General features: G+C 40.8%; 1 protein-coding gene across 2 annotated transcripts in view; it reads left to right on the plus strand.

Annotated features, from left to right (window-relative positions):
* Positions 1-2859: 2859 nt before the first annotated feature.
* mtnr1bb (melatonin receptor 1Bb) overlaps positions 2860-24475 on the plus strand; it is a 32675-nt gene continuing 11059 nt past the window's right edge. For both annotated transcript variants that reach the window (XM_070916769.1, XM_070916770.1), the window contains exon 1: positions 2860-3067. In XM_070916769.1, coding sequence (XP_070772870.1) covers positions 2860-3067 — 208 coding nt within the window. The remainder of the gene's footprint in view (positions 3068-24475) is intronic.

A 24475-nucleotide genomic window follows, 5' to 3' on the forward strand; every position in this document is an offset into this window, starting at 1 on the left:
ATCATGTAGATGTTGAGATATTTCACAGGACAAGTTGACCTGCTGGGGGCGCTAGAGGAACAGATTTCATGTCAAACCATCCAATATGTCAAGACATTTCATTAAAAGCCAAGAGAGGACCGTGAATGTCTGCACAAAATTCCATGTCAAGCCATCCAATAGTTGTTGAGATATTTCAGTCTGACTCTGAACCGAAGTGTTGGATCGACTGACCAACAGACCACAGATCAGCCACTAGCATGGTTTAATATTATATGTTACATCTTGAAAGAAAGTGGTACAGAAAACACACACACATTAGCAGTACAATATTAACACAATTTCATCTCCTACACACAACAAATTATTCACAAAGACCTGGTTGTCAGACTTTCCTCAAACCTTTAATAAACAATTTTTAATAATCACTGTGTTTCAGTTTTATTATAATGAACTACAGTATTATTACATACTGCATCTATACTGAATGCTACTCAAGACTGCCACCTCTTTCTCCTTCAAACCTGTTTGTCATCTCAATAAGTGGTGCTGCAAAAAGATTAGATGTTTTTGTTTGCATCCATGACTGCAATACAAATATGGTTACACTTGTTACACTTTGATCAAAAGACACTCGCAACAAGAAAATATAAACCTATAGTATGGCCGGGCTAGTTTTCCCCTTGTTTTCTTTACACCCTACTCTCAAGATATTTGTTTTGGTGGCACCATCTGGTGATTTCAACAAAACTCTCTGCGGAACAATGGCTCTGAGAGAGTTAGCCAGCACAGGCTAAATCAATATTAATAAACCCATGTTGTCCTGTAGAGTACAGCAGAAAGAACATGGCCATATGGAGCCTCTGCGTTACTGGTTCTCATAGAGGACGGTGTTGATACCCAGTTGTTGTGGCCAGTTTGTCAGAACATCATCCATCCACTTCCCCATTCCTGCTTTTATTCCTACAGCAATATGCTTCACTGCCATAAGTGAGTGCTTAAGATTATTGAGGGCTCTTTCAGAACAGGCAAACACAGTAATCACATTGGCGAAATATTCTGAGGTCTGTGAAGCTTGTCCACCATAATCAGCACAGCATTATCAGGGCTTTGCAGTTTTCAATTAGAAGTTTTATGTTTTGTGTTCTGTACCAGCAATGCCATTGGTATTCTTGATGTGTGATATTGGTGCGCATTCATTCAGTCCCTGCCCCTGCTTTTCAGTTTATTTTCTATATTCAAAGTGTGTGTGTGTGTGTGTGTGTGTGTGTGTGTACCAGTCTGGCTGACCTCACAGCCAGAGCTGTCTGTCTCCTGGTCATCACATCATGCCCGTGGAACACATCACCCTGCTTTGAGGCTGACACTGGGCTGCTCTAATCTGTTCCCGCTGCTGCTGCTGCGCTTGAGGGCATCCGCTGCAGCCACGCGCCCAGAGGATGAGGAGTTAAACGTGTGAATGGCGCTGGCCTCGATGTGTCACCCGTGGCGCTGACAGTATTGATGACATATAAATCCACTGGATCTGATGTAGAACTCGACTGCACTGTTGCCACCAGTTACTGCACATAAAGGATGAATGGGATTAGACTGCCACCTCCACTTGCTCTGACTGCACAAAGTGAATCATAGTCCGAAGTCCAAAAATGGCACCCTGGTGGAGGCATGCACACACTGCTGAAGGATATTGGTTAATCAATAGTGCATTGTGTTTGCAATTAAAAGACTCCCATAATGTCGCTCCAGCTGTTTTTTATTTATTTTTTAAGGTTAATGCATAAACACATACACTTACATAACTTCAGACAAATACATACAGAATAAGATGCCTGATTGTTGCTATGTTTAATTATTGTTCTGCTCCAGACAAGTCACGGTGCGCTGTTTGGACTTGCCGTGCCGACCCACCGCTGTGTGTACACTTAGAGCAACTCCAAGCATTGTGCTGAGATCAAAGACGGATTCTGGGAAGTCACGCTGGGAATGGCGAGGGGGGAAATGAGGGGAATCTTTGTTTGCACGCACACCTCGGCATGGTCGTAGAAGATGGGAAGAGAGGACGCCAAAGACAGTACGAGGAGAGAGAGAGAGACGAACACATATGCCAAGTCGGAGGTAAAAAAAAAAAAAATAAAGATGTTGTTGTTTGTGGAGCCGTGTCTCTCTCCGTCCTCACTCACTGGATTTCTGCACATGCTGCTGTGTGCCTGACTGGGAGCTTCTCTGTGATATTTACCACAGTGCCGCCTCGCCACGCACAGCGCCGGTTGCGTCGTAGTTCAGCTCATGGCAAGGGCATCACAAATGGTTAGGGAAGACGACTTGTTCCTCCGTTTGCTCGGAGAATATCAAATTAAATCAGAGGGACTCCCGAGGCGGTACAGTGGTTTGACATTTTGTAAGAAATAGCCTATTTTTGCGTTTCAACGTGGGCGCATGCAAACGGACGAGAGTTAGAGATGCCAACCAGCAGGACAAGGGCACTTGAAGAGGACGAAAACTTAACATATGACTGGTCTGGACCTTCTTTTATTAAATATTTTCCAAACGACAAATAATTGACATTTCCTCACCGGGGAGGAGGTGTGGCACCGCCGCGTGTCCGATCACCTTTTGGTGGCACATGGATGGATGACTTCAGTGCGGAGGTAAAGAAAGCCAAGAGTCAATGTAACTTTATGTAAGTCACACGTGATCACCACATGATATCAAGTAACTCATATCGCCTTCAAGTAGCAGACTTGACGTGCGCTCTCGTGGAGCTCGGGGAGGCACCCAGGTGCGCTCCATGTTTCATTTAGGACACACCGGTACCGGCGGTACCTGCGGGACATAAAGCACAGTTGGGACTTGAAGGCAGCGTTGGGCTGTGGGCCAGTGATGCCGGACACATTCACGGTCATAAAGAACCGGACAGAGCCGCGGCTGGGGCAGCTGGAGCGCACACTGGCCACGGACGGGAGCGCCCGCCCTGCCTGGGTCATAGGAATCCTGGCCAGCGTGTTGATCTTCACCACGGTGGTGGACGTGCTGGGGAATCTGCTGGTGATCATCTCGGTGTTCAGGAACCGCAAGCTGAGGAACTCGGGTAAGATCTTTCATCCCTTGCAAAGATCTAGCGTAATTTTATATAATTACAAAGGTCGGTGAAGCTGGTGATTAGTGACCACAACCACTAAGAATATCTCATATTTTGAATGAAAAGTCGTTATTCTATAAGTTTATTATGGTTGTATGAATTTGCATAATAATGTAGGCTATGTGTCCCTGTGTGTGAAGTCAGTTCTGTAGTGAATTGTGGGTGTAGAGTAAATCTAGTTTGTTTCACCCCGCACTACTTTCTCCAAGCCGCTTGTGTGCATTTCATGTTTTGACCCATTGACCTTTGAGCGCACTTTGCCCCAAAATACCACTGTCAGCACTGAACCCAAAAACAATTCCAAAGTAATTTAGTGCATAGACGTTTAACCGAACTCAGACCACAATATGTAGTTTGAACTAAATGCCTCCTTTTGAATTACGGTGCAACCTAAATGAGGCTATCGCTTCTATAGTGATATTATCATATCATATACATATATCATATGTTTTAGCAGTGTATTATTAGTACCGTAGGCTTCATATCTTAATGAAGAACATCAGTACAGGACACAAGGCTGCTAATAGACGCAGTGATGGGGCTGGTACAGTGATTTAACCTGTACACTTCACAGTTCAGGTACAAGTGTGTTGAAGACTCACAACAATTATGCCTTCACAACTTTATATAACACTATAGTGACAGCTTGATGACTTGCACTGTTAGAACTGCAGTAACCAACTCTCTTACTTCACTCTTGCGCTCTTTACTGGTAAAGTTCAAAGGTGGTCTCACTCACACTTGCTGTGTAAGAGATGGTTAATAAGCGCAGGTGAGTCCTTTAGAAAAACTGACAATACTGGTGTTGATGAACCTATTCTGATGTGAATGTGTGAAATTACCCAGGAGGCCTCATGCAGCTACGGTGAAACATAATGCCAAATCATAAAGCATGGAAGTGCTCTTTCACTGAACCCTCGCTTCAGGTAAAAAATGTCTCCTTGGGGTTGTAATTCAACTCTTTTCTGATGGAAATAAACCACTTTCAAGAATTTACTGAATCATGAATAGTCTTTTTTATGTTACTGGTTTGCCGCCTAATTTGCCCCTCTTCGATATAATCGACTGACACTTTTTGTTTACTGAAAATTGATGAAGCAAATTATTCCTGAAACAAGTATCTCACCCTAATGGCTGATTTTTAAGAACAAATTTGAGACTAAATACTTGTCAAGATGGATGTCTTATGCAGTAAAATCTGCCACACTGTGCTGACCAGCTATTTTGTGCTTTATCAGGCAACAATTAGGGCAGGAAATATGCATTTATTTGCATATTTAGCCACTACTTTTCATCTAGTAGAATGCAACCAGGAATCTTTCTTCCTTATTAGTGGATGGGCAAAAATACCCAAAGGAATAGCCAAAACAACTACTCTCCTTTCATTTAAAGATATCATGAACCTCTCCTCACATGGGAAATTTTTTTTTCTTTTATTTGAGCATATTTTCTTTTTCAGTCAGATGGACACAATAATCAGTGGAGCATTTCAATGCAACCCCGTCCAACTCCCACATTCTGCACCCTAGCATGGATTTTTTCCTTAAAGGTTTAGGTAAGGTTCAGCTTATTCATAGCTCTGAATCGCCCTGAACCAAGGTTATGTATTCGTTGGAGCTGTTAAGCAAAGGAACTGAGTTAAGATGTAAGAAACATTTGTAAAGCAGGAGCTCTGTGCCAAGTGCGATTTCATTTTTGCGTAGCGTAACCTACAACCATCCTTTTAATTATTATCTTATTAAACTTTATATGCACGGTGACAGACTTAAGATTGCTGCATTCAGAGGATTTAATGTAATCAAACAGGAGTCCTCACACGTATTGAATGAACAAGACAGAGATTATGGCTTATTAAAAAGAGAGTTGGTTGTTGTAACCAGAGAGCATGTTTAACATCTTTATCTCTGCTGCTTTTCTTTTTCACTCCTACCTTTTTTTAATATAAGACATGTGCAGTCTTGGTTGAAAACGTATCAAAAATATTGTAGTGAGTGCATACAGCCTCGTGGCCCCATTGAGAATCAAACAACAACTGTGGCGGTTGTTGTACCCACGTAAATCTCACACAGCACACACGATGGTATTCTCTAAAAGTCATCATATTGGATAAGATTACATTTGCCCTTTGGCGAAACACGTTTACCTGTCCACAAAGCCCGATTCAAGTATCCCTTTTGCTTCTGAGAGGAAACGCTTGTGGCTCGGATGTTGAAAGAAAGGGTGATCATGTTGATTTCTTGCTGAATTAGGACCATGAGACACATAGTATACCTGCCAATCACATCCACTATTTCAAGAACAATCGCCTGCACGGGGACACCTGACATATCTTCCGCTTAATCACCTGTCTACAATGTGCCCCTCAGAGGCCACCTAATAAAGCGGATAAGACTATATAATGAAAAATGTAATTTTACAGCTTAATTTTACTTAATTAAAAATAGCCTGATTCATTTCTATTCAAGGCATTTTTGGATGTTGCGGGTTATCCTTTCTTTATCTATTTCTAGGGATCCCACAGCCTACCTCTCCAGAAAGACTTATATATTTGTGTTTTTTTGCCACTCACATGGTGCATTTCTGCCTTAAAGCTGATCTCTCTCTCACTCAAACAGCCCACTCAGCATTTCAGAAACCATGCTGAACCCACAGCGATGAACTCGAAGGACGGCTATTGCAGATTGAAACAACCCACTCAACAATGTAGACGGGAAAACACCTGACTTAACAGTGTATAAACAGTCACAGCAGGAGCAGAGGGTAGCATTACTCGCTACAGTTGTCATAGCTTTGCATAAATCCCCACTGTGGCGGACTGAACAAAGTAAACTGACCGCTGAGTGTTGGAACACAGTATTTCTTCTGATGCCATGTTGGTGAGTGATGACTAACTTTGCTTTATTCTCACCTACCCACAACAGTTATACATGCATACACATACTGTAGTAAATATTATAGTGGACTCACTATTATTCTGACACTGAATTGGAATCAAGATATCTTTTATTCAGACTCATCGAAACTCTGAAGCATGTTGAAAACGTAACCAAGCTGTGTTTAGATTGCAGAGTGATTGTACATTACCTTTCTGCCCTCTTACTTTTTTTTTTTTTTTAAAGACCCCAATGTTTAATTTAAAGGGCTTTCTCTCTCATCATGTGCTATTGTATATTGGAAAGCTTGTGCCGCAGACACACAATCACACACATGCATGCATTCATGGGCCATTAGAGCCATTTGTCCCCCGAAATTTGTCTTTTGAAAAGAAAAGCTTTGACTCGTACACAAGGACTCCAACGTGCAGATGTGTGACTGCATGCAAAAACACATAAAGCATATTCAGGAAGATGCAGTACAGTAGGTCTACTCATCTTATTGTGATATTATGCTGTATGAATGTGCGTGCGAGTGTGCGAAAAGTGCTTTGTACAGTTGTGTGGGGCAGAGGTTTTTGTACCCTGAGATTTGTCTTTGAAGGAGCTTAGGTGGTGCGAACCTTCAAAGAGAGTTATACAGGATCACACGTTACAGAGACTCTCTTCACATAGACTTTATTTACATCATATCTCTCCCCCTCCCTCTCATTCCCTCTCCAGCTACTTTCCTCTAAAGCTCTCTGCCTCTATAAAAATAATGCTTAAAATATTCCTTAGTTAAGACTGAGGCCTAAAAAAAACCACTCTTTACCCTGTGCAGGGTTTCACATCCAGTCTGCCTCTCTCCATGGTGCTGAAACACTCAACCCTGAACCCTCTCTCAATCTGAGTTCTTGTCTGTACTTGTGAAACGTCATCAGTCACAGCCCAAGTACTGTTCCAATTCAAAGTCTGCATCAAGCCAAGTACAGTCCCACAGGTGTTGTTGCTCCGCCCATTTTAGTGAAGATGCTTTAGAAGCTGACTTGTGTGTACTTGGGGTGACAAGTATCCCAGCATGCATTTCGCATCAACCAACGGCGATGGCAGAGAATCTGTACCAAACTCAGAGCTATTGTTGTGTCACTAAATTAAGTCTGGATATTTTTGGGGGCAAGAGAGATGCCTATTTGAAAATTTGCTTCGATGCTTTTGGAGATGTGGTGACCCGTTGTCCTGGTAAGACCAGCCGGTCATCTCGGCAGCTAGCAGGCCAGCTCCCGAGATGGCCGACCGATGTGTTCCTCTGATGTCACTGTAGTGTTTTGAACATAGGCTAAAATTCCTTTGGGAATATAAACTTTGTTGATGCCAAATTAGTTCGTCCATCCATCCATCAATCAGTTATACCCATTATCCTTAAAGGATCGCGGGGGCTGGAGCCAATCCCAGCTGACAGTAGGCGAGATGCGGGCAACTATTTGGACAGGTCACCATTCAATCACAGGGCTGACACATAGAGACCATTCATATCCACACCTATGGGCAATGTAAAGGTGCCATTGAACCTAACCTGCATGTCTTTGGTCTGTGAGAGGAACACATTGTACAACAGTGCTGCCTTTGTGTACGTTTGGGTCTTAATATGTACACATCTCACCACATTTTACAAAACAATTACAAATATATGAATGAAAACGAACGGAGGCAGCGTGGTAGATATACATTAGAGTGATGATAACCGCATCTGACAGTCAATCCGTTTGAAAGCTCCAAAAAAGCTTCTTTGTTTTTTGTTTTGTTTCCCTCAAAGAAGCCTGTTAGTGAAGCTTTGACTTGAGGTATTTTGTCACAGAACTGTCACACTGTTGTGTTGAAGTGTAGCCTAATCACTAAAGCCCAGCTGAGCTGGGATGTCAGCAAGGACACTGCTGCTCCGAATGCATATTGAGCACACTGCACTCTCCCGTTCTGGGGAGTTTGGACTCCCAAGTTGAACTTAGCAAGTACGAACCCCCAAGGACGCGAGTCTGAACTTGGCGTACTCTGTATTGAGAAATGCCTCCAATCTCTCTGTCTGGCTCTCTCCATGGTGCTGAAACATTCAAACCTCGTCTCTCCCCGGATCTTTCTGTTCCTCCCTATGGTCCTCTGTGACATGTACTGCTGCTACTAATACTACCGCCACTCTGTCTGAGCTGTAGTTTAGTTAGCTGTTTTCACATTGATAAAACATGAATAGGTGATTTAAATATTCATACAGCAGAGAGAGCGAGAGCAAGTATGCACACGTGTATGTCTGATCTGGTATAATTATACTTGTGAGGAGCAACTCTTGTAAGCCCAGGCACTCCCGATGATAATTTGGTTTGTGACAGCTGGTACTGACAGCTGAAGAGGCAGATTTTTCCTGGTTAAGATTAGGGACTTGGTTACAAATGGGTTTAGGTTTATTTGACTGTAGGTGTGTAGTGGTTATGTTGGATGTACTATGAGTGGTAGGCCCCAGTGAATGAGCTCAAGTCAATACATCATCCTCAAACGTTTGCAAACGTGTGTGCATGTGAGACCGAGAGACAACGTGTGTGAAGTTGCCAACGGACAACTTCAGCTTTTTAGTTTATTGGACAGTTGCTAAGTCTGCATTTCACATTTTTACATTTTAGGCATTGCGCTGACACATTAATCCAGAGTGTCTCCCAATGAATAAGTATGGAGGATTTCTGTGTCTTGCTCAGAGACGTCTTGACAGGACATACGGCTGTCGGCAGACTATTGCAAGGAATCTCGGTGAACACTAACACTGTCCTGTCTATACTGATCATTGTTAGGAGATGTACATTAACTGCTGATTTGACAGCAGTGACGTACAGTGCTTTTTAGAGAATTAAGACAGACAGCTTTCATCTCTTTACAAGGAGAGAAGTATTTCTGTTACACATTCACAAGTGATATGTTTGATAAATGTCAGCTAGAGCTAAGCCTATAGCTGAGGTATATTAGCCAATTGTGTAATTTTGCCAGTGTATTAGGCAACGTTGCACTGTTTCTAAAAATATATTATCAACTACAGAAATCTTTCTTCCGAATTTGCTTTTACATAAAAATACAATGTAAATGACATTCCTCTTGCAATTGTTTAATCTTGCTTTGCTTAATGGTGCAGAATTAACAGATTTATAAAAAATACATATTTCAAAAGTGACATAAGTGGTTAAAAGCTGCGTCCTGTTGCCTTTTTTTGAGATTTATTCCTCCAAAATAAATTGAGAAACAACTTAGCAACAGTGGAGCATGCACAACTAATCACAAGCTATCTACATGAGTGAGTAATGCTGTTGTTACGCGTGACTTCTCTTCCACTTCATTGTTTTATTTCCTCCTCCTTGAGCAATAATCCGTTTGTTGTTTCCAAGATCATCTTCAGATTTTCATCTTGCTGAGTCTCGAGATATAAAAAAGCAAAGCAGAAAAGCATCAAAACCACATCAAATATGCTGGAGAAAAAATCACTACAGATAAAACAAGGTGTGAGACACAGGCTATATACAGTATATTGCAGGAAGTTCCTTTTATTTTTTTGTGCTTTTTGATATGAAGCAATTTGCAACCCTGGTGTCAGTGTTTCAAAAGGTGCTGATTTACTTACATGCTACACTAGTATAGTGCTTGTTATCTCAAGCATGTAGGCCTACAGACTGCAGAAACTACGATTTTAGCGAAATCCCCTAAACCTGATCCAACATCTCTTCTCAACTCTTTAGAAAGGTTTAGAAAGGATTTTAATATTCTACTCATCACTTTTAAAACACAGTTATGCCCTTCTTTTCCACTATGACCCAGTAGGTATCCTCAGATCCTTGGCTCCTTCTGGTTTCTACTATAATTTATGCTCCCGACCAAGGCTTTTTGCCATGGGGGCACTCGGGTGTTTGATTTTAATTCATTAAAATCAAAACAGGAGATCAGCCAGCTGAACAGGTTGTCAGATCGATCAGATTTTCTTTCATCCTGAGGAGCTTTCTCAGCTTTCTGATGCACAGTTAAAAGAAAACGGTTCTCCAAATCAGACAGCTGAAGGCAGGCTCATACCAACCACCCAACGACCCCATTGGAACCTTTTTATGTGCGTAATAGAGGAGACGGAGAAAAGGAGGCAGAGAGAGGGTGAGATCACAGAGCAGGCAAAATGGAAATAGAGGAGTGTTAAGCTGTAGCTCAAAAAGAAAAGGGGAAGAGATTAGACACAGGGGCTCTGTTGCTAGTTTGATTTGAATGAATCCATTTACTTGATATTGAATCATTTGGAATCACGCATTAAAATTGCATTTGACATCCCATTATACATCCCATTGTGACAAATATTAGCCACTCGGTCTAGTTTCATCATGTCGTTTCATGTAGAATCCATAGGGGAGCTGAGTTGCCGCTGATCTATAATGCATGGGAGGACAGTGTCTGCGGGGCTTTGGGGGATTTTCTGTATGTGTTGAGGCTTTGCCATATAATTCTTTCATCATCTGGTTTTACTGTTTTTTTTTGTCTTACTCAGTGAGTATTTAGGCAGAAGTGAAGGTTGGACATGACTGCTGGGGATGTTTTCAGCAGCTTTAAGTGCTCTGGGAGTCTACTCCTGCCTGAGCCGTGCCCAGGCACTGTCCTGTATCTTTTGGGTGAAGCATGACTTCTATAATTCCCTTGAACACAGACAGCTGGATAAAGGGACAGGAGAAGCCCAGACCAGTTAGATGGAGAGGAGCAAGGCTGGGAGGAGAGAGAGAAAGAGAGATGCAAAAGGAAGGAATGGTTTGGACCAGCTCAAAAACAAAAAAATGACAAGGACACAGGCTGTAAAATAGAGAAAGACAGCCCAACATTTAGATAAGAGAGGAAAAGGACTGAAATCCCTTGCTATGAAAAGTAGGAGAGTGATGCTGTTTTATAAAGGGAAGAGGCACAGCCGAGACAATGTAAGAACTACTGTCATGTGTCATCACAATCACCCAGTTGTTATCAGTACTTTAGTGCTGAGATGGGGGATGACTCAATAGCACATTTTGCACATATGCATGCACACACACACACACACACACACACACACACACACACACACACACACACACACACACAGAGCAACTGACAGAACAATTTTCTTTAATCTCAATAACCATGAACATGATAGATTGACCCATTTAATCTGCAAAGCAAGTGATCTGTAATTTCATTCCTTTATTCCTTATCGAATCCCATAATGCCCGCTGTATCTCCCCATATCCATAATACATGCATTGTGATAATTTGAAGTGCATTATGTAACAGTTTCTCAAAACCCTCAAGGCAGCAGTGGGTGAAGAGGTGGAAGAAGCGAGGGATTTGCAGCGAGAGAAGGAGGAGAATGAAAGGAGGAGGGAGATGAAATAGCGAGGACGTGAGAAATTAAGGGCAATCTAGGATGAGAAAATGAGAATAGGATGAGGGAGGGAGGGAGGTGTCGCAGGGATGTGCAGAACTGCATTCATGCAGACGACTCCGCAAACAAGACAGGCAAACAGAATGTTTGTTTCAGGCAGACGCAGCGAGAGACAGTGGAGCAGGATGGAAGCGCTAACCCTACAGAGATGTAGATTAAGACTGTAAATGTAAATAAAGGTTTAGAGACCAAATGTGAAAAGTATGATACAGATTTTTAGTGCATCTGGAAGGTTATTTTATATTTAATTTATATAAGATGTTCAGATTGTGGTTTAATTATGATGGGATTAGTCTAGTCTTTGGTAGAAACTTTAAAGGGGTGATATCATATCATAAAGCCAAAAAAATCACGGGGAAAGGCAGAACTTTATTAAAAAAAAAGAAAAGAAAGAAAAAGTTTTCATTTCCAGCCAACTGCATCAGCACAAGATTGAGAGCAACACTTTGATGTGTTATACCCTGGTGCTGCCTAAATCATTCAAATCTTGTGTTGTGTCAGTCGTATTTATGACACCGAGTGCTCGACTTCAAAGAAAATTAATAGATGAAAAGTGTTTAGGTCTCATTCAACTAGTTTTCTATTTGGTAAACCCTGAAGTTGTAGTAAATACAGCACAGCAGTTTAGATACGTCCCATTAGAGTTGGGCCTATAATCAGTCCCTTCCAAAAAGAAACCGTGGATTTAAGAGAAATGTGTAAAGGGAACATCTGTTTCTGACTGATTTGAAATAAACCTGAATTGAATACCTAATCAGATTGATTGCATGCATAGTCTAGTCTTTCAAACTCTAGTTGAAGATGCTCAAGGCTCCAGAGTCAAAGTGGAAAGTTTTCCAACATAAATTCATTTTTTCCTCACTTTTTCCTTTTGAAAGTTTTTGAACTTTATACTCTTGATATTTTTGCAGGTGAATGGGTTCAGAAGCCTGAGCGAATGAGACAATGACAAATGTTATTCTGATATGTCAAATAAATCAAATGATTATGAAAATGATTTAGAAAGGCTCATCAGACTGCTGACTGCTCAGGCTAAAGCCCAATCAGCAGAAGCAGTATTTGTGACTCAATACAGAGAAAAAACAATCAAAGTCGCTTTTCTCTCCTGGGGGGCTACATGTCCTTTGGTTTCTGTTCATCTGTTTCACAACTCCCGATCTGAGCATGTTCGCTGCCCTGGTATAACTTGGCAGTGGACTGACAGTTTGAGTACTCATATGCTGTGCATCCAAAATGCCAAGTTTGCTGATCAAACACAGAATGCCCAAAGAAATAAAAGCCCTTCGAAGGCCGCAGTTTGGTCAGCTGGACGTAATTCTGTAAGTTATGCCGTGAAAAAACAAGCCAAAGATTTTACATAATGAAAGAGATTGTGCCTAAAAGACTGTTTTAGGTGGTTTCATAATCAATAATGTCGATAGTCAATTCTCCCTTTGTGCAGTGCAGCTTTAATCTAGACTTTTATTTTCCCAATGTTCACTGTTATAATGATGAGCTAAGACAGCTTTCTGATTTAATCATCTGCTTTGCTTTACAGTTCAGTGTGCACTTCAAAGGTCAATCTCCGAGGACTAACCAGACTTAATGTCTTCCTGCTGTACTCAGTAGAAAAGCCAGTAAGCCACAGCATCGCAGGATGATGTGGGTCCAACGGGTACATTTACCAAATCACAGATAAAGTGTAACATATTACGGGTGCAGTAGGGTCACCTCTTTTCTCCAGCATATGTTTGAGAGGTTGTGTTATAGGTCATATATGACAATGCCTCAAATTGAAATGAATTTGTACTTTGCACCAGCTTCTGAGTTAGATTTTCTAACTTGACATTGAACTATTGCAAATATGCGCTGAGGCAGACTGAGGTGTATCTGCTGTTAAACCTCACAGCCTGGTAGGCTTGGCAGCATGTGCCGCCAGACTGAGCAGAACGGCATTTTTAATGTGAAGGAATAGAGGGGGAAAACGCACGAGGGCCGGTGTGCATCCTAAATGTGTGCGTGTGTGTGCGTGTGTGTGTTTGGGGGTGGGGGGGTGGGTTATACAGAGGGTTTGGCTTGCCTGAGGCAAAGCGTCCACAAAGTGCATTTTGAATGTGAATTGTCCTGACCTGAGTTCATCTCCACGCTCAAACAAAAGCTTACCAACAGATGACAACTCCATCAAATACACGCATCATTTGTAGCCTTGTGATACACGCAAATAGATTCTCATGTGTTATTCACTGTACAACATATTCAGTAAGATTTCATCAGGTTTGAGAGGCAGCTTGGGCTGGATTAACAGCCTTGCGAAAGATAAACAGTTGGCATTAATATCTCCATTTCCCTTGTAGCCTCTGAAAATCTGACCAATAATTTGCTTCACTGATTTAGCAAACAGGCAGAAGTTTTCTAGTCCTATACAAGTCCCTCGAGGAAACTAACAGCCAGCTAAACTTACTGAAACTCCCTGCAGTCATATGTCTGTGAAACAACTCACTCGCAATATTCTCAGAATTCTCGAAAGGGGAGGATTTCATTATCTTTTGAATAATAACAATATTACTTTCCCATATTAAATGTGCTTCCAGACAGCAGTGGATATCGCAAAGGGCTCTACCCATGAGGCTTGTTGATCAAGTAAGAGGAAGCTCTTCACATGCTGCTAGACGGGCTGCTTCCTCTGAGGAAGGAAATCGCCTTAACAACATCTAAAAAACCCTTATAGACATACTTAATCGCTATGTTGGAGAAATAGTACAAAGTACAAATAAAAAGTTAAACAGTCGTAGTTAATTTTTCTTTTCTGTTCAAGCATACAAACATGATTACAGTCCACACATACACAAATACATTTGTTTGCCAGTGTTAGTACTTTGTAACATGTCTATAAGTGTAGCTAACTTCTCTCATCGGTCCAATGGGAAGTTAAAGCACTTGTTGGATCAGATTGAACATTTCACCCTGTCCTACCTCAGCTGAGGACGTCTGGTGGTTCTTCCAACAAACATTCACCTCCCAACACTGAAAGTGAGCTGCAGCTCACGGGTCTGTTTGAAAACACTTTGATTATGACAACAAGAAGTCAGCTGCTGCCGGGCACACACGTATGCTATATGTGGCACCTCTGCATGTTGGGGAGACGGGAAGTGTAATCACACCTGACAGAAAAACAAATTTGTACTTAGAAATCTGGCAGGAGAACGTATTGACAGGCCTGAGCATTATTTTTGTGCTGTGTTGATTCTTGTGCACTCACACCTGAGGTCAGGCTAGAAAACCAGCGCCAGAGGAGCATCACTAATGTGACATGCATTAAAGATACAAACTGAACCATTCATGGTGCTTATTAAGAATTTGATGCTTGAAGAAGTTGGAACAGCAAGGAAAAGATCAGCAGATTAATTCATCAGTGATCATACTTTCAATTACACTTGGTGGAAAACATTACACCTTTCAGGCCATGAGCGCATTCATCAGAGCTGTTATATTAGCATCGTGATTCAGTGGGAGGTTTTTAAAAGAAAAACGGAAAACTTTAATCTTTTCCACCTTGTTTCCATGTATTAGTCAAACTGGTGACATGTTTATAAAGTTCACAGTCACAGCCAGCCTCAGGCATAACTGAGCTAAGCGATTGCTTATGGTGCCACGGCAACCACGGGTCCACACAGAGCATGGAAGGGGGAAAAAAAGGAATTTGTTTTTCTACTATTTTGTCAGCCACGTTCTTCAATATGTTTCAATATTATTCTGCTTTTTGATTTATCAATTTAACAATCTTGTTTTTCTCTTGCTGCACCTATTACAAATATAAAGCCTCTTTGGGTTCCTCTCATGACTACTTGTATGTGAAACGGGTTGCTGGTAGTTACAACCCGACAGAGAATTATCACGTGATTCTGCAGATTTTAGCTCCACCGACCTTTTAAAACGCTTTTTGGGCTCAATGTTTTTGGTTTTCTGGCCTGAAACTTTTTTGTTTTGGTTTGTTTACAGAGAATTCCATTCCCCCAAGTGGCTAAACGTTAGTATTTGCAAGTTTAAAGTTCAAAGTATTTAGTTATATTATTTTTTTACTTTTTCCGTTCTTTGCATTTACCCATAATGAAGAAACAGTATAGTACAGATATAATTAATAATTTTACCAGGTTCATTTTCCTTCTTTCTGAGATTTTAAATATAGTTGATTGTTCCTGCACAGTTTGCTTATGACAATTCCAAAATGTTGAATAATTGTTTTTCAAGAAAAAGAAAATCAGCTGAGCTTAACTGTCTCTTACACTGGTCTGTCAGTTTTAGAAGACACAGTTACTAATAGGGTTAGTATCATCTTTCATTCAGTTTTTATGTAGCTGCCTTTTTTATGACCAGACGTCAGGTGTGCAGTGCAGTGGCTAGACTACTTTAATTATCCAGTGACACACATCATTCTGACATCAATGAATAGCAGCAGAAGAACAACAGGCAGGGTTCAGTCTGTTCCCCTGTAACTGGAGAGCGCTCCAAGTTGTATGTTGTCTGAGTAAAATAGGCTTTCTGTGAGCCAGAGTCCTCGGCTAAAGAAATGCAACACAGAGAGGCAGAAGGATGCAGGTGATGGTGCTGCAGCCCACGGTTGGACAGCAGCTCGCGTAGCTGGTGAGTAGCCTGCCGGGCCAGCAGCAACATCATCACCTTAAGCCAAGTTGATGAGGACCGAACTGTTGGAAACCAACAGGCAGAGCTGACTGGCAGTATTTGCGCTGCAGTTGCCCACCGTTGCCAACCAAAGCTACTGTAAATCACTCTGCTGCTGTGAGTTTCACCACGGCCTGTTATGTTTCACTGGACTATGTTGCTGACTCCAGCACAGAGAGGAAAGTGCCGACATGTGTGGCGACAGGAGGTTTAGAAACTTTTTAAGATAAACGAGTGTAACAAGAGGCAGGCAGAAACCTTTGCAATCAGTCGGTAGACCCGATAGGGAGCATGTTTTCATTACACAACAGCCATGAATTATTATTAACCGTATGTTTAGGATGTTATTTTGTTCAAGATCCAGTACAGCAAATGAATTTGCCATGGTCATATTGGAAGGCACTGGCAAGTGATCTATTTTGTTGTTTAGTTATGAGGACTGGCAGGCTGAGCACTCTTTCACTCTCACCATTAGCATTAAATATGATGCAGTCCTACCAGCTGCTCATTTCACCTGGTGAGTGCCAAAGACCTGCTTTAATCTCTGCCTCTTTGATATGATCTCAGAGCCGTCCTCCATCACTGAGCTACAAGCAGCGGTGGAGATGTTAGAGAGAGCCAGAGATAAACTTAAGCTTTCCTCTCTGGCCTGTGCATGTCAATGTACATGACTCGTGTGCTTGATGAACTTGAACTTTTTCAACGCAAAGTCCTTGAAACTTTCTTTGGTCATTGCTCTGATCGATACCAGACTTTAACTTCACTGCAAACCCTTAACTTCTGGATTTCACAGATGTTTTCTGGTTATCCTGAAATCCTGAGAACTCGCTCACTCTCACTCCCTTAAATAGTGTCCACATTCTGCTCAACAATATGTGCCTGTGAGCAGGAACTATATCTGACTTGAATGCCAACATGTCAGTATATTAATCTTAGAGGGTCGATGCACCCAAATTGCCAAAAAAAAAGATTTTTTTTTTCTCAATTTCCTTTCTTGGTATGATCACCATGCTGCTCTGTTTGCTTTGCCTAGGTTTTGAGATACCTGCCTCCGCAACTTCTGCTATTAACCCAATATTGAAAAGATTTTTCTTTTGGTTGTCACAGTATTGAAAAGTGACATTTAAAAACATTCAACAGCAACATTGCTTAACACACACGGTGTCCCGGTTACTCTGGATAACCCAGATAACATGCTGTCAACAGTTTTCATGGAGTCTTTAGTAAAACCGAGTTCACATCAAGGTGAGGTGTAAGTGAGAAAATCTTTTTTTTTCTTTTTATAACTTTTATAAACTGACTTTTTAACAAAGAACATAATGGGTTTTTTTTGTGTGTATTTCAAAAGCACATCCAGGAAGCGAAAGCGTTACAGAAATTTGCATTATTCAGTTTCTACATTTTTTTTACATTTCCATTATTCAAATTAACTACATTCACTGCTTGCCACCTCCTGCTGTGACCCCCCCAGGAAGACCACTGCCTAGCGCTGCTCCTAACTCCGATTTTTGATTTCTAAAACTCTTTAAGTTCTGGTACATTCTGCCATTTATTGTCACCGGTTTGGCTCCAATGATGTTGCATAAGATGCTGGTGCTCTCTTATCAAGCCAATTTCTCCCAATTTGTGCTGCCTTTGACAAATCATGAGAAATCATTTTGCAGTACCCATTTTTGAGAGACTTTCACATAAAATCTGGCTCATAGCACATTCACAATGACTGACAAGACACATGCGCTATGTAGCGCATTTGCTTATTACATAGACGTCATTTGTGCTGCTATTAATCACACCACTGTCACTTTATTGTGTAATCTTTGTCTCCAAATGCTTGTGTATGGTTTTGTATTTTGTATTGTTTTTTATTCTAGTTTTTATATACCTCTGTTATTTATTCCTCTACCTCTATACCTATCTGTTCTTGCTGCTGTCATTGCGCTGCTGCAACAACCAAATCAATAAATGTTGATCTTATCTCATCTTATTTTATTCAGAAACACTGAAGAGTTATTATTCCATCTCTACCTCAGAGCTCATTTTATGTCATTTATGACAGTCTATCATTTTACTGAACTCTATGGATTACAGATTATATACTGTATACAGTAAAATGCAAATGATACTTTTACCTGAAGCTTCAAGTGAAAACCCTCTTGTTTTAGTCATGAGAGTTGTGTGTATTACTCTAGTTATACTTTGCTGATCTGTCTACACTGCCACAATTGTTTGGTTTCAGATTTACACACATACTGTATGCTGCTTATGTTAAGCCCTTAGCCTGTCAATCCTGTATTGTGTTGTCTAGAAATGTTCAAACAACAATTACCTGGTCAGACGTACACCCGCCGAATCAAAGAAGAGCTTATTGATTATAGCTTTTTATTGATATTTCTGTTACTAGTTTGCTTTATTACGATTGTATGAAGTGAAATTTTGCCAAAGGACAGAATTGGTTGGATACACAAAATGTGTGGTCTGACACTGCGTACATCTGTGAAATTCTGTTCCTCTACTTCAATTAGAAAAAATAAAATAAAAAGAATAATACAAAAAGAATAAAAACAAGGCAGAGTTAAATGGTTTGTGTGCTCGTAACCCGTTCAGCATCACGGAGCGTGGCCATGACACTGAAAAACATTTCAGACTGAACAAGACTGTTCCTGAGGGTTTGTGGAATATAACCACCAGCTGTAAGTCCTTCACTCATCCCTGCACCTGACAAGCTTTTTATCACATCACAACACTGTATTGTAATTCCACCAATATTGTCCATATGCTGACTCTCTCTTGCTGCATGAGGTTTCTGCTGGCCAAACCAAGACAAACCCTGAAGCACGTGGCTGAACACAGAACAGCCATATGTACTGGCAGCACTAATTATGCAATGGCCAAACTCTGTCTCCTCTCATTGTGCTTTGAAACGAAGTAGCTTTCAGACCAGGGAGCGATTTATCCTAACTGCAGTAACAAAAGGAGATATTTTGATTTGATAAAGGTAATGCAGTGCAGACCTCAAAACTGGGAGGTTTTTACTTTCAGACCTTTTCTCTGATGTAACTCCAACTCTACAAGCCCTCATGTATATGGTAATGGAGTCAGGTTATCCAGTCATCATATGATACAGAACCATCTGTCTGCACAGTGCGTCACCTAGTGTAATGCTCACACCATGAGCTCCCTGTGCATTTTTTTCTTTACTGATGTGGTCTGTGTTGTTCTTTTTTTAATGCCATAATAATTGAGCTCAACATTTGTCATTTAAAAAAATAAGCTCTTTGGTCATCCGCCATTCCCATTTGTCACGGAGTCCCTGCATGGTAAAAATCAATTTTGTGCGGACATATTTGAAGAAATGTCCCAGAGGATTGTGATGCAAAACAAATGACTCCTATTCCAATCTCACACATAACAGATAACACTTTGAATAACTGAATGCATGTACAGCTACATTTTGGGGCATCGTTTGCACATGTGCAAACAATTTATCCCAGCTGCACAAATGCACACACAGATGCGCCCTCCTGCTTGAGCTGCATGTTTAGCATAAACTGGTATTCAGATGAATGTGGGATCAGTATGATGAACACATACTAATGCTCACACCAACTAGAAGATGAATGACTTTGACATGTTAGATTCAGTGTGACCATTCTCTCTGAGCATGACAGCAGAAAGGGCAGAAACATGACCTTTTGTGCCGTCTACTGAATACAACTATTGATTGTCGTTTAATATGCATATTGTCTGTGCGCAGGGGTCAAACAGATCATTTATTTGCATATTAAGATATGTATAAAACTGAGTACAAACATGAAGTGTTTTGATATGAAAATACACTCATGAGATATATATATATATATATCTATATATATATATATATATATATTGCCGCCATTCATTGCCGCCATTCATTTAACTCAGTGCTTCAGTTGAGAAGGAAGTCTGCATTTTTCCCCTCTACACCTCCTTTCTTTCTTTGTGCCTGACTGAACATGATTTAAGTTGTTCTCTATCATTATGGAGGTGATTTACTCAGCTGTTATGGTTGGTTTGCACATTTGCCTGAAACTAAGGTTATGCTGCATGGCTGTTCCTTAATTGGTCTTCAGTTAATTGGCATGGAGCGCACAGCAGGAGGGTTGTGTTTGTTTTTGCGGTCAGTGTGCTGTGTTAGTCCCAAGGTATAATAGTAAAGTGATGTGTCAGTACATCAAATGGCTTTTTCCAGGAATGGAAATTAGTAACTTCAACAAAGGGAAAAGCAGCAACTTCCCAAACAACAATAAAGGTAAAATACTTTTTATGCTTGTATACTTATTCTTGTAATGTGCATTTAGATTAGGGGATTTTTTTTAATGTCTATGTAAATGATTTAGAATTATTTATGCTCCAACTGAGGAAAGTGTTTATTACTGATTTCATCATGTTGCATTGGATATCTTGGGGCTACTTGCTTAACACGGTGGTGATTACTTAAGGGTTAATGTAATAAATAAATGAAGCATCATATTGGGTGTTGCACATTGTTTACACTGTAAATAATCGGTGACAGTGCCCTCTAAAGAGAGGCGACGGAGGCAGAGAGAGACCTGAGGGAGGCAGCTGAAGGAAGAGCTTCTGGTTTCAAAGCAGCCACGCAGCAACCGCTGAATCATATTTACTAAAATATTCAGCAACCAGATCCTACACACTTTTCTGCAATGAGTGTTTTTTTGATGCACTTGTTAAAGAGCATCTTAACACCAGCTTAAAAATACTGGCTGACCCCCAAAGGTTGAAGTGCTGCAGTAATGTAGCGGTGATAGAGATGATAGAGCATGATGTTGGGGATGCAACAGTTTTGAAACTTTCAACCAGAAGAGGTCAGTGAAACTGCTCTTCAGCTTGGTGTCATTCTTTAAAGTTGGAGGTAAGCGTGTGAACCGAGACTGTCCTCACTAGAAAAATGACAGCATCGGCCAATTGTTCAAATGCATGACTTGAACAGTGGTTACATTGTCATTTTCTGTGGCTTCTGGTCGAATAATGAATAAAATGTTGAACCAGGCTGTCATTGTCCAGCAAGGCGCTGTAGTGGCATATGTGTAATACATGAAAGTGCACATTCCAGGCATTTCTATCGTTTACCTGCCAATCTTCACAACAAAAGATAAAAAGACTGCAGCCATGATAACCTTCCAGAGTTGTATCCAAAGTATGATACAGTAAGACTTTAAACTCATGGATTTATTACTCAAACTGGACTTCTTGGATCATATTTCATTGTTTTACTTGTACCTGACAGAACACACGTGTGACACCGGTGACCGCGCATTAGATCCTGTCCCCTACCAGTGAGTAACAAAAACACAACCATAGAGATGGCATATTGGGGAACACTATATTGATCCAAATATTATATAAAAGATGACCCTGACCAGCACAGAGCTCGCTGGGGGGGGGGTTAAAGGTAAGAAACACAAAGAAAAATAAGGCAGTTAGTATAAAACAATGAAGGCAGATATAATAACTACAATAAATCCCTGAACATTTAATTACATTTTTTTAATTAAATAGTTTAGGGTGCTTAAAATAATAAAATAAAATAATTTTTTAATTGATCTACTGCCCATCCAAATGAGCATGTCCCTGTTTGACGTATTTGAGCTGGTTGGAGTCGAGCACAAACTTCCAGGTAAATTAAGGCAGTGAAATTGAAAGGACTTGTCACATCTCTTACTGGATAAATTGCTGCACATTTCTAATTAAAATGTTACCTCAGGGATGTTTATACCAATTAACTCAACCAGGATGACTTTTCCCCTCTGCACTTCAGACAGAATTTACTGGTGGGTCAGACAAATGGCGTGTCATGGATAAAGTGTTGGCAAATAGGAATTGTCAACCTCTCAGACTTTTAGATTTGATTATGTGGGAAGAATTTGGACTCTTCAAGCTTATCCTAACAAACAAGTGATGGATCAAAATGGTAGTGATGCTAAGTTGCCTGAAGCTGCTTTAATAACAAATCTGGAAATAACAAAAATTAGACACTTAAACCAGATTTGAGTTTACTGCAGGCTATATTTGTGCTTGTTCTCGCAGAAACTGTAAGCTTATGAGAATGGAAAGTTTAACTTACTGTACAGTATTTGCCTGAGGCAATAAGACAGCATACATATTCTGAACTCTGTTTAAGAACAGACTCAAACTTTGCTGGCATTTCTCTTCTTCTGTGAACTCCTTTTAATACGGAGAGTCAAGAGAGAGAGCAGTGCACTAAGGTCATTTTCTTCACTTGGTAGGCCTGATCATCCACCTCGCGGTCTCAGTGCTGCGCTTTGTCTCTTTTCTTATGTGAGAAACACATTCAGCCTCTGAAAAGAAGGCCTGAGGAAGCAAATGTTGTGAAAGCAAGATTATTAGGAAGCGAGGACGGAGGGTTATTTGGTCGTGTTGTTCACAAGCACTCCTTGGTTGAGAAATTTGAAGAACAGTTAAGTGGATCGACAAAATAAAGAACAGACAGTGGTGGAAGCGGTAGAAAGGATTGCCTTCCTTTCCCTCGTGGGGCCAGACTGAGACTGGCATGTAAGACCAGGCAGTCGGCAGGGCAGTAGAGTGAGGAAGGGCTGTGATATATAGTGGTGATGACAAGATCGTTTATTGCCTTGCCTACAAAACTATGAGAAAATGTATTACTCTTTTATCTATCTTGTTTCTGTCATCAGCTTATTCTCTTCTTCCGCTGCTAGCAATCCAATCCTCTGCTGACCCTCAACCTCCTTTTATTTTTTGCCATCTTCCTAATTTCACATTTTCTATTGACAGCCCTGTTCATTCATCTCTGCAGATTGAATCAGACTTCTTTTTGTCTTTGTGTCATGTTCCTCCACTTAAGATTTTTAAGAGATTGAAGAAATGACCAGAGGTGATGGCTCCATTATGAAATAACAGGGCTGTTAATTGCCCCCCCCCCCCCCCCCCGCCCACACACACACACACACACACACACACACTTTTAACGTAGCCTTTCCACATGAGCTTCATGCGTGCAGCTTTTATCAGGCCTGACCACTTTTTTCTCCACAATTACTCCTTTCTGGATTCAGTCCTCATTCCTGTCATCATCCCCTTACCATCCATTTTTTGCCCCCGTTCCTCAACTGAAAACAAATTTAAATGCAAACAAGGCAAATCTGCCTTGCATGTCCTCCCACAGGAAAGACATTAAAAAAGCAAATGAGAGGAAAATCATTGCAATCTCTTCCCCTAGGGAATTACTTACAGACATCGAGGGGAAAATGCACAAAATCATTTTTTGGTTCTAACATTGTTTATTACAGTAATCATTCAGGCATTCCTTTGACAAAGAAGATTAAGTATCAGTCAACATTTCCATATGCAATTATTTACACGTGAATAACCTTGTGAAGAGCTGTACAAACTTCAGTCTTAGGAACATCCAATCCACCCATTAGGCATAAAAAGGAAAATACAGCAGTCCAAAAAAGACTGTTTACTATGCATGTTTGTTCATTTCCTCTTTGATTGGTGCAGCCAAATATGTTGCTACTGCAAATTAAACCCAACACTTCAGACTGTGTGTATGCTTTCATCTGGAAATTCAAAAAATTCAAGGTCTCTCAACAGTTGGCTGTCCAAATTACACCCCTATCCCCAGGGGCTTCTGGGTAAATGAAGTTGCTGATGTATGATCTAACTATAGTTTACATTGCTCCAAACAAGATTACCACATTTTAAGCTTAGACTCATCTACAGTATGAATAATTATGAAACGCGATCATCATCGTCACAATCCGCGGCTTTAGTGAACAGATGGTTCGAAAACTCTCACAGGTGTGTCAGCGCACGTCTATGCGTGCTCCTCACATGTGAAACACTTGTTTGCTGCTCTGTTGAATGTGTGCTGCTCTCTATCAGTCTGATGGCAGAGAAAACAAAATGGGCCATCTACTACTCTCTCTCTCTCTTACACACACACACACACACACACAGACCCAGATTTCCTGGCTCCATGCCAGATCAGTGCACGTGTGGCAGCGGCTGCTCATCCACTCCTCATGCATTAACAGCATTGCGTGGTCAGAGAAGTCATGAACAGCTACGGTATCTACCACAGCAGGGATTTGTCTTTTCATTTTTGCTGATAATTATAACCATCTGTTTAGTTTTTTCAGCCATGCTGACGCATGTCCATGAGTTGTGTATTTGAGTAAAAAACAACAATTCACTCTTTTTTTCTCTTCCTTGCGTCGTCAGTTACACCATCACATCACATAATTTTCACTCAACAGATTTAACATCATGTTAACTACTTTCCTGCTCATTACCTCTCAAACAAAGTAAACTACTCTCACATTCATGAATAAA

Source organism: Enoplosus armatus, chromosome 13 (assembly GCF_043641665.1).
Source record: "Enoplosus armatus isolate fEnoArm2 chromosome 13, fEnoArm2.hap1, whole genome shotgun sequence".
Taxonomy (NCBI): domain Eukaryota; kingdom Metazoa; phylum Chordata; class Actinopteri; order Centrarchiformes; family Enoplosidae; genus Enoplosus; species Enoplosus armatus.